This window comes from Tiliqua scincoides, chromosome 4 (assembly GCF_035046505.1).
Source record: "Tiliqua scincoides isolate rTilSci1 chromosome 4, rTilSci1.hap2, whole genome shotgun sequence".
Classification (NCBI taxonomy): Eukaryota; Metazoa; Chordata; class Lepidosauria; order Squamata; family Scincidae; genus Tiliqua; species Tiliqua scincoides.
The window spans coordinates 72,391,386-72,405,332 of record NC_089824.1 but is presented as its reverse complement, the minus strand read 5'-3'; the positions used below and the strand labels follow the sequence as shown (position 1 = coordinate 72,405,332).

General features: G+C 43.9%; 1 protein-coding gene across 1 annotated transcript in view; it reads right to left on the bottom strand.

Annotated features, from left to right (window-relative positions):
* The window catches only part of DCDC2 (doublecortin domain containing 2), a 60,444-nt gene extending 46,847 nt beyond the window's left edge, over window positions 1–13,597 (bottom strand). Inside the window, exons 1-2 of the mRNA XM_066626041.1 lie at window positions 13,305–13,597; window positions 9,849–9,900 (exon numbers count right to left, since the gene is read on the bottom strand). Coding sequence (XP_066482138.1) covers window positions 9,849–9,900; window positions 13,305–13,597 — 345 coding nt within the window. The remainder of the gene's footprint in view (window positions 1–9,848; window positions 9,901–13,304) is intronic.
* Between the last annotated feature and the right edge of the window lie 350 nt (window positions 13,598–13,947).

Here is a 13,947-nt window from a genome sequence, read left to right as displayed (position 1 = left end):
GACAAAAATTACACAAAAAATTATCATCTATTATCAACAGGTTATGTTACAGATGTAAGTTGTTTCAGTGTTAACTAATCAAGTAACCTGGTGCTCAGAGGTAGGCATATAAGCCTGGTTTTCTAAGGGTGCAATCCTAACCCCTGATGTCAGTGCTTTCCAGCGCTGGCATAGTGGTGCCAATGGGACGTGTGCTGCATCTTGCAGTTGGGTGTCACTCACGGAGGCCACCTCAAAGTCAGGGAATGTTTGCTCCCTGACCTCAGAGCTGCATTGCCCTTGTCAGTGCTGGAAAGCACTGACATAAGGAGTTAGGATTGTGCCCTAAGTCATTCCCACACTCATTCTCATATGCAAACGCACAATATGACAATGCTTTCCATTAAGACTCTGTTTCCCAATCAGAAAGGGGCAAGCAAAGCCTTGTCTTTTCAGTGTGCAGCAAATACTTTCTATCAGTCACCTCACAACTTGCAAATCACACACACAACCAAGACAAGGAATAAGCTCTGCACATTACGAACATGCTGCTTCAAAATGAATGAAATGGTTATTGTCGTGTCAGAAACATCCTTTTCAAGCCCTGCCCTGGCGCTCTTGGCAGCAGCATCCCTAAATCACACGATAGTCAAAATGCACTTTCCTGCCCTCCAGATATGAAAGCAAGGAGCCACATTCTGGAAACATTCTGCCACATTCTACCCATGAAGTGGGCAGGGCAATGCTCCGGGCAGTGGGCGTGGTGATGTACCACTGCCCTGCCTGTGCTGGGTTTTTGGCTATAACTTTTGAAAGAACAGAGATATTTCAAAGCAGTTGGTTTCATCGCATTCTGCATGAAATTATATATCGACTGATATATAACATGATGGTATTATTCAAAAACACCAAGACTGTAAAAATTTTGGCCACTAATAGTGTCACCCCCCCGTGCACGTCACCGAATGTGGCCTGCATCGCCCTTGCGACGCCACTCTGTGTGTGTGTGTGTGTGTGTGTGTGTGTGTGTGTGTGTGTGTGTGTGTGTGTGTGTGTGTGTGTTTTAGAATGATTTTACTTATTGTTGTTATACATTGTACATTATATTGTGGAACTCTGTAAGCCGCCTTGGGCATTTGCTTCGGCATGAGAGGAGCTGGATATAAATTTTTCAATAAATAAAAACCCTGGTTGTCATGTTATGCATCTGACATTTTGAAAGCTTTACGAACCTTGAGGTATAGTAAGCCTAGTTGCAAATTTGTTCACCAACAAGTACTCTGCTTACTGCAGGTTTAGCATGTGTCTAAACAGAATCTAGAATCCAAAAGCTGATTCCCTGTGAAACATTCTGACTAAACAGTTTTTACATTTTGAATATTTCAACTCAGCCTTGCATACCAAACTGAACAACTCATGTAATGAACCATGGCTAGACCAGTTTGGTACAATGGCCTACTATATTCAGTAAATTGAGCATACATATTTGTAGTCCCTTAGGGCAGACTGGGGTCAAGAGAACCAAAATGCTCTTGCTATCAGGTTCAAAGGCTATCAGGTGAACAGCCAAGGTTCAGTAGTTGAAAACCAAAGAGAGTTTAAAGCCATTGCTGGGCAAGGGGAACATTCAGAACAAAGGGAAAGCTTGTTCAGGTTTAGAGAATTAATGCCTTCATGATACAATGAGAGAGTTCCCAAAAGGTTTAGTTGAGTTGTATTACACTAATAATCCAAAGTAATAAATTGATTAAACCACATCCTGTATATAGCTGTTTTGAAACACTAATAATACTATGCACAGAACCCCAGACTTTTATTATTGACCAAAATCCTATAGGTTGGTCAGTGAGTCAGCCTCCCTTATCACCAGTTTCTTATGTTTGCCCCATAGACAATGCTGGAATAACTCCCACATTTGCCTGTTGTGACTGCACATACAGAATGCTGCCTTTAGGTATGTATAATATATACATTTATAAGGAATTAGACACTAAGGGTGCAATCCAGACCCATATGTGGGCCAGCGCAAGTCCCTTGTGCCGGCCCAGGAGGGTCGCAAATGTGCTGTAAGGCTTCCTCTCAGATGCTTGCATTGGCCTGGCTGGGCTGACGCAAGCAAAAAAGGTAGGCAGGGGGAAGGTGGGGAGGAGGCTGGAGGGAGATGTTCCTGGGTGGGGGGAGGGAAGGCGGTGGGTGGCCCCAGGGGTGGGCGGGTGAAGAGCGGGAGGCGGGGCTGGGATCTGGCATATCAGCCAGATCCCAACCCCCATTCCTGGGGAGAACGGAGCTGCTTCAAGCTGCTCCACTCTCCTCAGACTTGTGCCACCTCAACAGGTGGTGCAAGTCCGAGGAGACCCATAGGGGTCAGCAGCCCTTACCCAGAGGTAAGGGGAAATGTTTCCCCTTACCCCTGGCTGAGCTGCTTATGGCCACTATCCTGCACTGGATACAGCACAAGTCTCCTGGTTTGCCTGTTTCAGCGCAGGATAGTATTGCCCCCAAAGTCTTCCATTCCACGACTGGTTGGGTGGCGCTGTTCTTCAATTTTTTTAAAAAACAATATTGGGCAGGACAGGCCTAGGCATATCTACTGACAAAAGTAGGAATGGTTCTGACATCTGCAAAACATAACATCCATTGCGCCGCAGCCAGTAAAACAGGGGCTTTTTAAAAATTTACCCGTCTGTGGTGCGTCCAGGGAGCGCAGGGAGTCCTGTGGAGCCCTCTGCAGGGCTCCCCACACCTCAAAACATTGAAGAAATGTGATCAAATTCCCTGTGAGTTTGAGAACTGCTGGTCAATAGACAGGATTCGGCATAGAAACATTCCTCCCCAACTTCCTGTCCTGCTACACTATTTACACCTTGAATCCCCTGGTTTTCTTCCCCACATTTCCCCTGCTCCCTACCCTAGTCCAATTTCCTTGTGCAAGTACTCAATACTGTCCGTTCTAATTACGAAGTACACAGATGCAATTAGCAGTACATGTGAATGCCAGAAAGCATTGTCATTGTTTTCCCTGGCTTTCTGGTCAAAACTGTACTTAATCCTCAAGGTATTTGTTTCAAAAGAGTTACAGTGTGTTTGTATGGCTTGTTGTGCTAATTAGGTTACTAAGATACTAACTACCAAACCAAACAACATAGAGAGATGCTGTTCTAGAGGTTTAATGCATTTATCCAGAGCTTTAGGAGCTGGACCACTCAGTCTGCATATGGAATAAGAAGGCTGGCAGATTCTCCTTGTTTAAAGTATGACTCTTTTCTCCTTTTATTCTAGAGCTCCCTTAAAACAGAATATATTATCATCTTCATGGAACGCAAATGCTTCATAAAAGAAAAACCTCAGTTTTCAATTGTCTTGTTTTTAAAAGTTGTACTCATCATAGCACCACACAAGGCGCACTCAGCTCAACTTTCCCTGAATATTAATTTTAAATTTATTTACATTTTTTCATTAATTTAGTATAAATAAAGGCAATTTCTCTTATGAAACCTGACATCAAATCCTTAAAAAAAGGATTTTCTATTAGGAAGACCTGAACTCCAAAAAGCTTGCTTAGTGATGTGATGGAGCAGTGTACTTTACAATGAAACTGTAAAATCAGACATACTGTGGGCCTTCCTTATCTGCAGACAGAGCTGTTGTTCTACAACAGCGATTTTCAGCCCTTTTCATCTCATGGCACACTGACAAAGTGCTAAAATTGCCAGGGCACATCATCGGTTTTTTGACAATTGATAAGGCACACCATGCTGCTGGCAGGGGACTCATACCTCTCAATGGCCCTATTATTAAGGACCCTGCCCATACTCCCGTGGCACACCTACAGACCATCTGCGGCACACCATTGTGCCGTGGCACAGTGGTTGAAAATTGCGGATTATATTTTCTTAAGAAGCAGATAGCAATTTGTAGACCTTTAAGGAAACAAAAGTAAGAAGAAATTCAGCACACACACCCCTCTTATCACAATGCACAATGTCTCAGTGATAGTCAGTCTTGAAAAGAAGAGGGAAAACCCCAGTTTGCCAGATAAGGCCACTCAGCTGAAGAAAACAGGAGTTAAAGGTTTGGGGGCATCACATCTGGCTCCCAAATAGCTCATATCCAAGTACTTCAATCCAAATGCAAGGACACCACCCTTGACATCCTGAACACTTCCATATTTTTCTCACTAGCAGTGGGAATTGATAAACGGAACAAATGTAATACTATCAAGACGTTCTCTTGTGAGTTAGCATGTGAACGCATCTCCATTGTGGCAAATAAAATTTAATATTTGTATTCTTCTCTTTGGCAATGAAAATAGTTGGAGCTCTCTAGATGTTTTAGTGACTGCATTAGTGAGTGAACATAGTCCGAACCAAGTTCTAAGCAAGGCTAAATTTAGCACACAAGCACATAATCTCTTATAGCTCACAAAATTTGGCATCTTAAGAATCTCACCTTTCTTCTTTTTTCACATCAAATAACTAGCCTTCCTGATTTCAGAGAAGATGTGGAAACCCAAGTCGTGATAGAAATGAACCATATCTAGCAAAGGTATGGATACTCACACACACATCCAAAATGCGTATATTTGGAAGTGAGTGTCATTGATTTCAATAGGACCTACTTCCAAGAAGGCATACTTTAAAAAAGCTATAAAGGACAACAGATTAGGGAAAATTTCCACTGAATCAGCGAAATGAAGGGCATCAAAGGCCACACCCAGTCGTATAAGATCAACCCAAACAATCTAGACCACACTTTGCTACAAACACTTCCAAATCCATCCCCATTACTGAAGTACAGTGGTACCTCGCATTACGAATGCCCCGAGCAGTGAAAAATCCGCAGAACGAAAGCATTGTGCGAAGTTTGGTAACTCGCACAACGAATTGTTATGATTTATGCTTCGCATAACGAATTTTTGCTTTGGTTTGTCTTAAGGGGGGGATCTTCATGTCCGTTTATGATCCCATCCACCCTAGTAAGGGGCGGATCTTCATGTCACTTTATGATCCCTTTCACCCTAGTAAGGGGCGGATCTTCATGTCACTTTATGATCCCGTTCACCCTAGTAAGGGGCGGATCTTCATGTCACTTTATTATTAACAGTATTTATATACCGCTTGCTCCCAGGAAAGTGTGCACAGGATTACAGCCTTCAAACTCCCCACTCAGCATTCCCCCATCGCTCATTCACCCTCTCACTGCCCCATTTCCTTCACGTTTCCCCCCATGATCACGGCAAAAGCAAGCAACTGAGTGCAGCTGCTCTGTCCTCCCCAGCTTAGAGCACAATCCTGTGCGTGTCTCCTCAGAAGTAAGTCCCATTGTGCTTACTCCCAGGAAAGTGTGCACAGGATTACAGCCTTCAAGCTCCCCACTCAGCATCCCCCCGTTTTTGAAATCCTCTGTACAGTATGTATGCCTTTAAAGAGCACTTAATAAACACTTTGTAAACCAAATTTGACTTTGTTCTGACTTTTCTTGCCCATAGGAACGCATTAATTAAATTTCAATGCATTCCTATGGGAAAACGCGCTTCGCAAAACGAAAAACTCGCATAACGAAAGGAGTCGCAGAACGGATTAATTTCGTTATGCGAGGCACCACTGTACTCAGCCAAGTCATACTCTATAACAGGTTATTAAAACCAAAGATCTCAAGCTAACCACACCTCAGTGAAAATTCCTTCTTTACTCCCATAAGTGACAACTGGTAGGACCCCAAATAAGAGCAATACATGTTTGACAGCTGAACTGCAAACGTAACTCTATATGTCAGTGACTATGAGAGAATGACAAAATAAAAGCTGGTACAGAAAAGAACACCTGAAGTATCCAGGGGAATTTTCGACAGACTCAAAATAAGCTCTGGTGTAATCAAAAGTTGGATAAAGTAAAGAAAAAGTTATACTACAGTAAATGTTAATGAATCATTCAAGTTGTAAATTCTCATTCCCCCCCCCCCCATGCTTAACACACATTTCATCACATTCAAAAATTGTACACCTGTGGCCCTGAAGTTTGTTAGACGATTCTACAGATATGTGTTTGGCTCATGTTCTAGGCAGAACATCTCTGTATAAGAAGAGACTTTACACACAACTGAATGACTGATACCATATAACTAGTTTGTTTCAGGAAATATTCATTTCATAAATTCACTTTCTAGTTACATCTATAATCAATGACACTGAAATACAATCAAGAATGCCATTTGTGTTGCTCAATCTCTGTCTTTCAGTCTTCTTTACAGTCCTTTCTCTGGGGAAACAGGTTCCCTGGACAGGACAGACAATCCAAAGCAACAAAGAAACAAACAAAAACAAGGAGAGACTACATTTTAAATTTAGAATAGATCCTGGGATTGCATACACAAACTATAAAGGCTCAATTCAGACATCACATGAATCTATACTTTGTGTCAACCATCATTTAGAACCTAAACCATGATACGAGCTTCCACACACAAAGAATCACAACACCAGTGTGGTGATTGGGGTGAGGGAGCCCTGGTATTTGTGCTTCCTTCCTTCCCCCAGACCTGCTTCTGTTTCAGGGCTTAAACAGTAGACATACTTCCACTGCAGGACCAGACAAAGGGAAACCAACCTTAAAAGCCTTCTTCCCAGTTATGTGGAAGAGATCTATGCTGTAGTATGAAATCAGTAGTCCTAAAAGACCAGGGCAAAGCTCTGACTGAGTTCAATTGACAACAAGCAAATCAAGAATTAAAACATAAAAAGTGTTTACTAAAAATAAAGTGAGGGGAAAGATAATTCAAAACAAAAAACAAAAAAACAAAACAAGCAGACTTACAAAATGGCTTAGTTTAGAAGCACCCAGGTTCAAATCTTAGTAAAAGGTACAAGCAGGTAATTAAAATCAAAGTAAAATCCCTTATGTATCTCTTTCACAGATCCCTAATTGTACTTACTCCAGCATCAATTTTCAGACCCCATTACATCTTTCTAATCCCAGGAAGCAGGTGAACTAGATCATACACAGATGCACACTCTGAGGAGGACAAGATCAGAACACACACAAACATCCTTGGGTCTGACCTTAAGGAATCTTGGATCTGACCTTAAGGAATGCAATGAGGCCATTGTCTGTGTGACTAGGTGCTTCTCAGCCCTATAACCATTCCTACTTGACCTCTTACCTTGTCATGTGAGTTGGAATGTCCAGTGGACCTGCTCATGCCAATCGCAGTAATCTCAGTGGGCTGGTTAGGATCTATTTTGGGGATCAGGTGTCAACCAAAGGACCCAATCCTATGACCCATCTGCCTTCGAGAAGGGAGAAGAGGAGGCAGCAGCAGAGACAGACTGCAAGAGGAGGAGGTGGCAGCAGGCCCTCCCAGCCCCAGTGAATTATCTTTTTCCCACTGGGGTTGCACTGGGGCTAGAGGTTCAAACAGCCCCTACAGAAATAATGCTCTGCATGCTTTTCCCAGCAAAGGTGAAGTTCCCTGGAGCCTCACCCTTGCCAAGGAAGGTGCACAGAGCATCATTACCCTGCAGGGCCTGCTGAAAACCGTAGTTCCAATCTATTCCAGGGGGAATAAAAATGAACAATACACAAAGCAACATGCCTGCCTGCCGTTCATGTGGTCCTTCTGTAATGGAGACTATTTCAAAGTTTCACACTCAAGCCTTATATGGGAAAATAGGTGAATTCAGTCATCACATAAAGCTCTAGTTGTCAGGGGATCATTAGCACACTACTCTCTGTGGGTTTCTTTGCTTCCAGGGTGAGCAGAACATAAGAACAGCCCCACTGGATCAGGCCATAGGCCCACCTAGTCCAGCTTCCTGTATCTCATAGCAGCCCCACCAAATGCCCCAGGGAGCACACCTGATAACAAGAGACCTGCATCCTGGTGCCCTGTCGACTGGTGACCATCAGATTTCAGTCTGATCCAGCAAGGGACTTCTTATGTTCCTAAACAAGTATATACTTAGAATTACTTAACTCACAGCCTGAGCTAAGCAGGGTCAGGCCTGGTTAGTACTTGGATGGGAGACCGCCTGGGAATACCAGGTGCTGTAGGCTTATACCATAGTCTTTCGAGACTGAAGGTTGCCAGCCACCACCACCAGATCCTATGCCAGGGTTGCGCCAGCAGCCAGCAAACTACCCTAGCAATAGCTGCCGCAAAAATGCCATAAGGCAGATTGCCACCAGTGGAGAGTATATGGCACTGCTGGAGAGACTAGTGCTAGTCAGTGTTGGGCCTCAGTGCCAGAAGGACCCAGATGACCAGCACCCGTAGTGAGAAATCCTACTGCTTGGTGGGGAGGCTTTTGGGGCTGGGGGGAGGTGGAGAGGGGTGGAACACGGCAAAGGAAGGAAGGGCTGGCAGGCATATTCCAGCCAGGTGGCAGGGCAGGGTATAGCGGCAGAGGCTACCACTGGATCCTATCCCCCCAACAGAGCCGAGCCACCCAACCCAAGTTTCCTTGTCTCCTCAGTTCGGCATCAGCTCATGGGCTGGCACTGATCAGAGCAGATCCATCTGGACCAGCTGCACTTGACATGTAGTAAGGGAGCCATTTTGGTACCGCTGTACCGCTGGATGTCGGGGAGGGATAAGATTGGGCCCCCAGATTATTGGTACTGTAACTGTCAAGAGATCTTGAGTATGTCCTCTAGTTATGTATATTTAAAACACATTAATGGACCACAGCACTGGTGATCTTGGCCCCTGTGCCATCCAGACCCAGGACCACAGGGTGCTGCTCCACCCAAGTGCCACCCCCCACCATCCAGGGGCCTTTGGAGACCCCAGAAGGCTGCGCTCTGCCCCCCAGCCCTCCAAATGCCTTCTGAGGCCTCCGGAAAGCTGAAAATCGCTACTTCTGGTCAAAACTACTTTTCGGTTTAAAACTGAAAGTAGCTATTTTTGGCTTTCTGGAGGCCTCTGAAGATATTTGGAGGGTGGGGAGGTGGCACGATACCTTCCTGGCACTCCCAAAGGCCCCTGGATGGGGATGGCATCAGGGAATGAGGAATGTAGCACTGCTCCCGAGGTGTGGCACCCTGGGATTTTTGCCCCCCTTGCCCCCACCCAGGAATACCATAGGACCACAGAGATTTAGAGTTTTTAATATCACAAAATACATTAATCACAGATAATACATTTTCTATATGTTATTGGGCATCCTGCCCAACACACAATTCTCAATCATACAAAAACAAGCGAGTTTGGTGTAGGAGCACCTGTTGCTTCACACTATGGCAGTTAAGCAATTGGGAGCAAGTTGATTGGAATCTAGACCACTGAATGCCCTTGGTAAACCATACAGAGCTTTTAAAGACAGAGGAGTATATAAACATGGGTATTCATACATAAGTAGATATTATAACTTAATGGGTCAAGGCAAAGCCAAATCATGCATTAGCACGGGGTGTCAAAGTCATTTCATACCGAGGGTCAAATTGCATTCATGATGCCTGCTAAGGGCCGAAAGTGATGTCATTAGGCAAGAAGTGGCATAACCAAAAATAAGCACTTTTTCTCACTTAGGAACTCATTAGCTGCAAATGACAGAAGATAAAATAGGCAAATCATGATCATATTTCAAGATATGGGAGAGTCCAATTTTCATGTGGGCTGCCCTTTCAGCAGTAACACCTCAGCAATGCTCAGCAGCTGAGAGCCTGAGCGTCAGATAAAAAGCTTCCATGGGCCGCATCTGGTCCCTGTGCCTTATGTTTGACACCCCTGCATTAGCAGGTTAAGAACTCCAACAGATGACTGTTGGAAATAAATTCTCAAAATCACTCCTCAATTTTGGGTTAGTTATTCTGGTATAGATACTCGGAACTCTTTGATTATGTGCCAATATATTTAAGTTACACATTACTTACCTCATTATTAATTTCTGTAGGCTTTTTCTTCTGCTCTCCAATGTCCAAGTAACTGAAAACCAACAGAAGAGCATAAGTTACTGATTCCAAAATCTAATTTCAGTATGAGACCTTCTCATATTCAATTAACACAAATAGAATGAATGATAGGGAGTAATACAGCTGTGTTACATGCTGATCTGTTCTTTTATTGCAGTTATTTTAAAAAACTGTTTTAATGGTTTTTATTTTAATGTTTTATACTGATGTTTTTTTTTTTTTTTTATGTCTGTGTTATGTTGTACACCACTGGGTTTTTAGAACAGTGGTATAGAAATCTTTTAAATAAATAAAAAATGTTTTAAGCTAAAATAAAGAGACTACAGTACTTATGTTGGTTAAAAGGAAATGTGATGTATGGCATAATCCTATACAGGTCTACTCAGAGCTAAGTCCCATTGGGCTCAATAAGGCTTATCTCAGAAGGTGTGTATAGGATTAGCATGCACAGGATTGCACTTCTAATAGCATAAACCGCCTTTAATTCTTACAAAGTTATCAGTCAAGTATGTAAAGCATGATTTACACCAGGTCTTCTTAAAACTCTCTAACTGGATCCCTGGGACACTTCAAAACTTGCAAAGCCCCCCCTACAGAATTATGTCTTTATCTGTGCCATACAGGAAAGGAACATTTTGATACCTGTAAAAACCTTTCACTTCACAAAGCATACCTTTCCCAGCAACAGCGAGGCTCCTTGGAGCATCACCCTTGCCAAGAAAGGTGCACTGAGCATCATTATCCTGCAGGGGCTGTTGAAAACTATAGTTTCAGTCTATTCCAGTGGGAAAAACCCTCCAGAATCCTTCTGTTCTGGGGCTGGACACCAGGGCAGAGGGGACAGGAACTTGAGTGACAAAATCCCGAACCCTGACCTTTGATTCTTATCTATAAGCATTTATTGACACTCAAGAAAACCTCCAGGCTTTCCATTTAAAATGAGGACCAGAGATGCTCTTAAAAAACAACCCACAAAACACTCCCTAAATTCTGCAAATTTCTAACAAATAAGAATAAAAAAACCACAAAACACTCCCTAAATTCTGCAAATTTCTAACAGATATTGCATTATGAACCAAATTCTACCACACTGTAAAATAAAATAACACAGGGCGCAATCCAGACCGGCCCTTGGGCTGGCACAAGTCCCTTGCACTGGCCCAGGAGGGTCGCAAACATGCCATAAGGCACATTTGTGCTTCCTCAAGAGTTGACTAGGCTGGAGAGGCATATCGGCTTGTGGAGAATGAATTCAGCCTCTGTGTCGACAGAGGGAGCAGGCCTTGTGTTGGCCGAGCTCAGCCTACGCAAGGCTCTGTGGAGGGCAGAGAGAAGGCGCAGAAGAGGCAGGAGGGAAGCATTCCAGGTTGGGGGAGGGCAGGGGGAGGGCAGCCCTGGGAGCAGGCGGGTGGGGAGCGGGAGACGTGGCTGGGATCCATCTGTTATGCCAGATCCTAGCCCCCATACCCAAGCAGCACACAGCAGAGCAGCAACTCAGGAGGTGGCACAAGTCTGAGGAGACCCATAGGGGCTGGGGTAGCTTACCTGGGAATCAAGGGAAGAGTTTCCCCTTACCTTTGACTGAGCCACTTTGCAGCCCTATCTCGTGCTGGATACAGCGCAAGCCTCCTGGCTTGCCTGTTCCAGCACAAGTTAGGATTGCGCTGACAGTCTATATTGAATCTAGATGCTCTAGTTCAGTGGTTCTCACAGATTTAGCACCGGGACCCACTTTTTAGAATGAGAATCTGTCAGGACCCACCAGATGTCGTGACCAGAAGTGACATCATCAAGCAGGAACATTTTTAACAATCCTAGGCTGCATTCCTATCCACACACACCCAGGAGTAAGCCCCATTGACTATCATTGTTAAAAGCATATACATAGCAGCCTGTTGAAAGCACAGATCTGTAACATTTCCCCAAATGCAGTCACATAGCATGGTAGAATCAAGTCTAAAATACTAAAAATAAAATATGGAAATGAATGGGGACCCACCTAAAATTGGCTTGCGACCCAGCTAGTGGGTCCCGACCCACTGCTCTAGTTATATTTTAATTGGATAGCAGAAAATATGAAGAGATGTCATATGACAGATCTACATTCACAAACTTCTGAACGAATTTTATACCAGTTCAACAGTCATGGTTTTCCCCAAAGAATCCTTAGGCTTGTAGTTGGTACTGAGAACCCCATCAGAAAGCCATAGACCCTCTCACAGATCTACAGATCCCACAGTTCTCTAGGGTAGTGTTCTACAACCTTGAGGTCAAGACCCCAGTGGGGTCACGAAGCCTCACTTGTGGGGTCATGGCAACTTATGGGAATAGAAGGTTGAAGACCACTGGAGCACCACCAGGTAAAGGGGGAGGCATCTGGTGTACCCTTTCAGGTACCAGGAGATGTTGTACAGTGCTGCTCAGTTTCCTAGCAATTATGCAAATATAGCTTTCACTAGTGCCAGGCTTCATGGTAACTTTTTCTGCTCTCCCTAATAAGAAAATGTGTTTGCAGTGAACAGTGCTGGGAGGGTGTAACAGGGGCAGGAAGTGGGTGGATAGGGTTCTGGGACAGGGTAGGCTTGACAGTGAGGTCCCCAATCTCATACGTTATTTCTGTATTGGGGTTGTGGCACAAACAAGGTTGAAGACCACTGCTCTAGGAAAAGGGAATCACTATCGAACTTCTTTTTATTTGTGTAGATATCTAAGGATATTTGGCATGCTGATTGGGCTTGGAGAGGAGGCCTACCTCTTATTCTAACAGAGATTACATGTGTAATGTTTGCCAAGTCATTAAGGGCCCAATTTTCTAGTGCCGGTGCAGCCATGCCAATGGGGCATGCATGGCATCTTGTGGTGGGACAGCAGTCACAGAGGCCTCCTTAAGGTATGGGAACATTTGTTCCCTTACCTTGAGGCTGCATTGAGGTTGCACCGGTGCTGGAAAATTGGATAGGATTGGGCCCTAATTCTCCAAGTTTACTGAGTGTTTTTCTAATATACAGTGAACAAAACTTTAGATCCATAATGCCAAAGATGATGAGCAATACAACAAACTCAAATACCCTCACATATTCATAGCAATGCTGCTAAATAATATTAGAATAAATGAGGCTCTTCAATCAGTCATCCCTTCAGGGAAAAGGTTTTATTGAGAGATTATAGGAAGACCCTTGGGGGCGGGGCTCTTCACAGGGGATTGGGTAACCATGCAAATGAAATGGAAGAACTTTCTAAACTATGAAAAATCTTCAATCTCAATAACCAATCTTAAATTTCTTATGTATCCCCAGGTCACAAAGGGACAATATATAAATAACCATCAATCTGAGGAACTTGGCTACTGTAGTTAAAAAGATCACATAGCCCTTGTTTCCAAGCCCTTGTGACTTGTTTCAAAAAGTTGCTACTCACTTGAGTTTTTTGAAGGCTTCCCTGCCACCAGCAACATAATGCTCTCCACTCTGAATCTCATCCAATTGCCGGATGCGATGTCCATTCCTGGGGGTGTAGATATTCCGCACAGCCCCAAAGGAGGCATTTACGCCACCTGTCACCTCTTTCAAGAAGACATCAAAACTAGACATTTTCTTCTCATGGATGACTACACGGCGGCCTGAGAAGAATGGATCTCCATTGCGATACACCATCACACTCTTCACCACAGGCTGTGATAGACATGTTGGCTTGGCACTGGGACTGCTCATAGTGATACTTCACCTCTTTTCCTTCTTCCTGCTTCTAGGTAGGCACTATGAGTTGCACACCTGTTGGTTCAATAAGATTTGTTTTTCTTTTTTCTGCCACTGTCTCTCTCCTACAGACTTGTTCCTTTCTGAAATACATGAACAGCATGCACACCTACAAGAAGACTGGCACCCTGAGACCACCACCAATGGTATCTCAAAAGAACCAGAGAGGTTCTTAGTGTCTCCCTAAGGTTTCAATTTCAATACAGTTTAAAGCGCAGCCTCTGCTAGGCAACCAGTTCTTACCACTCTCTCGAGAATGGTACAGCCATCACAAGTTTCTTTATCTATATGCTCACACTTAAACT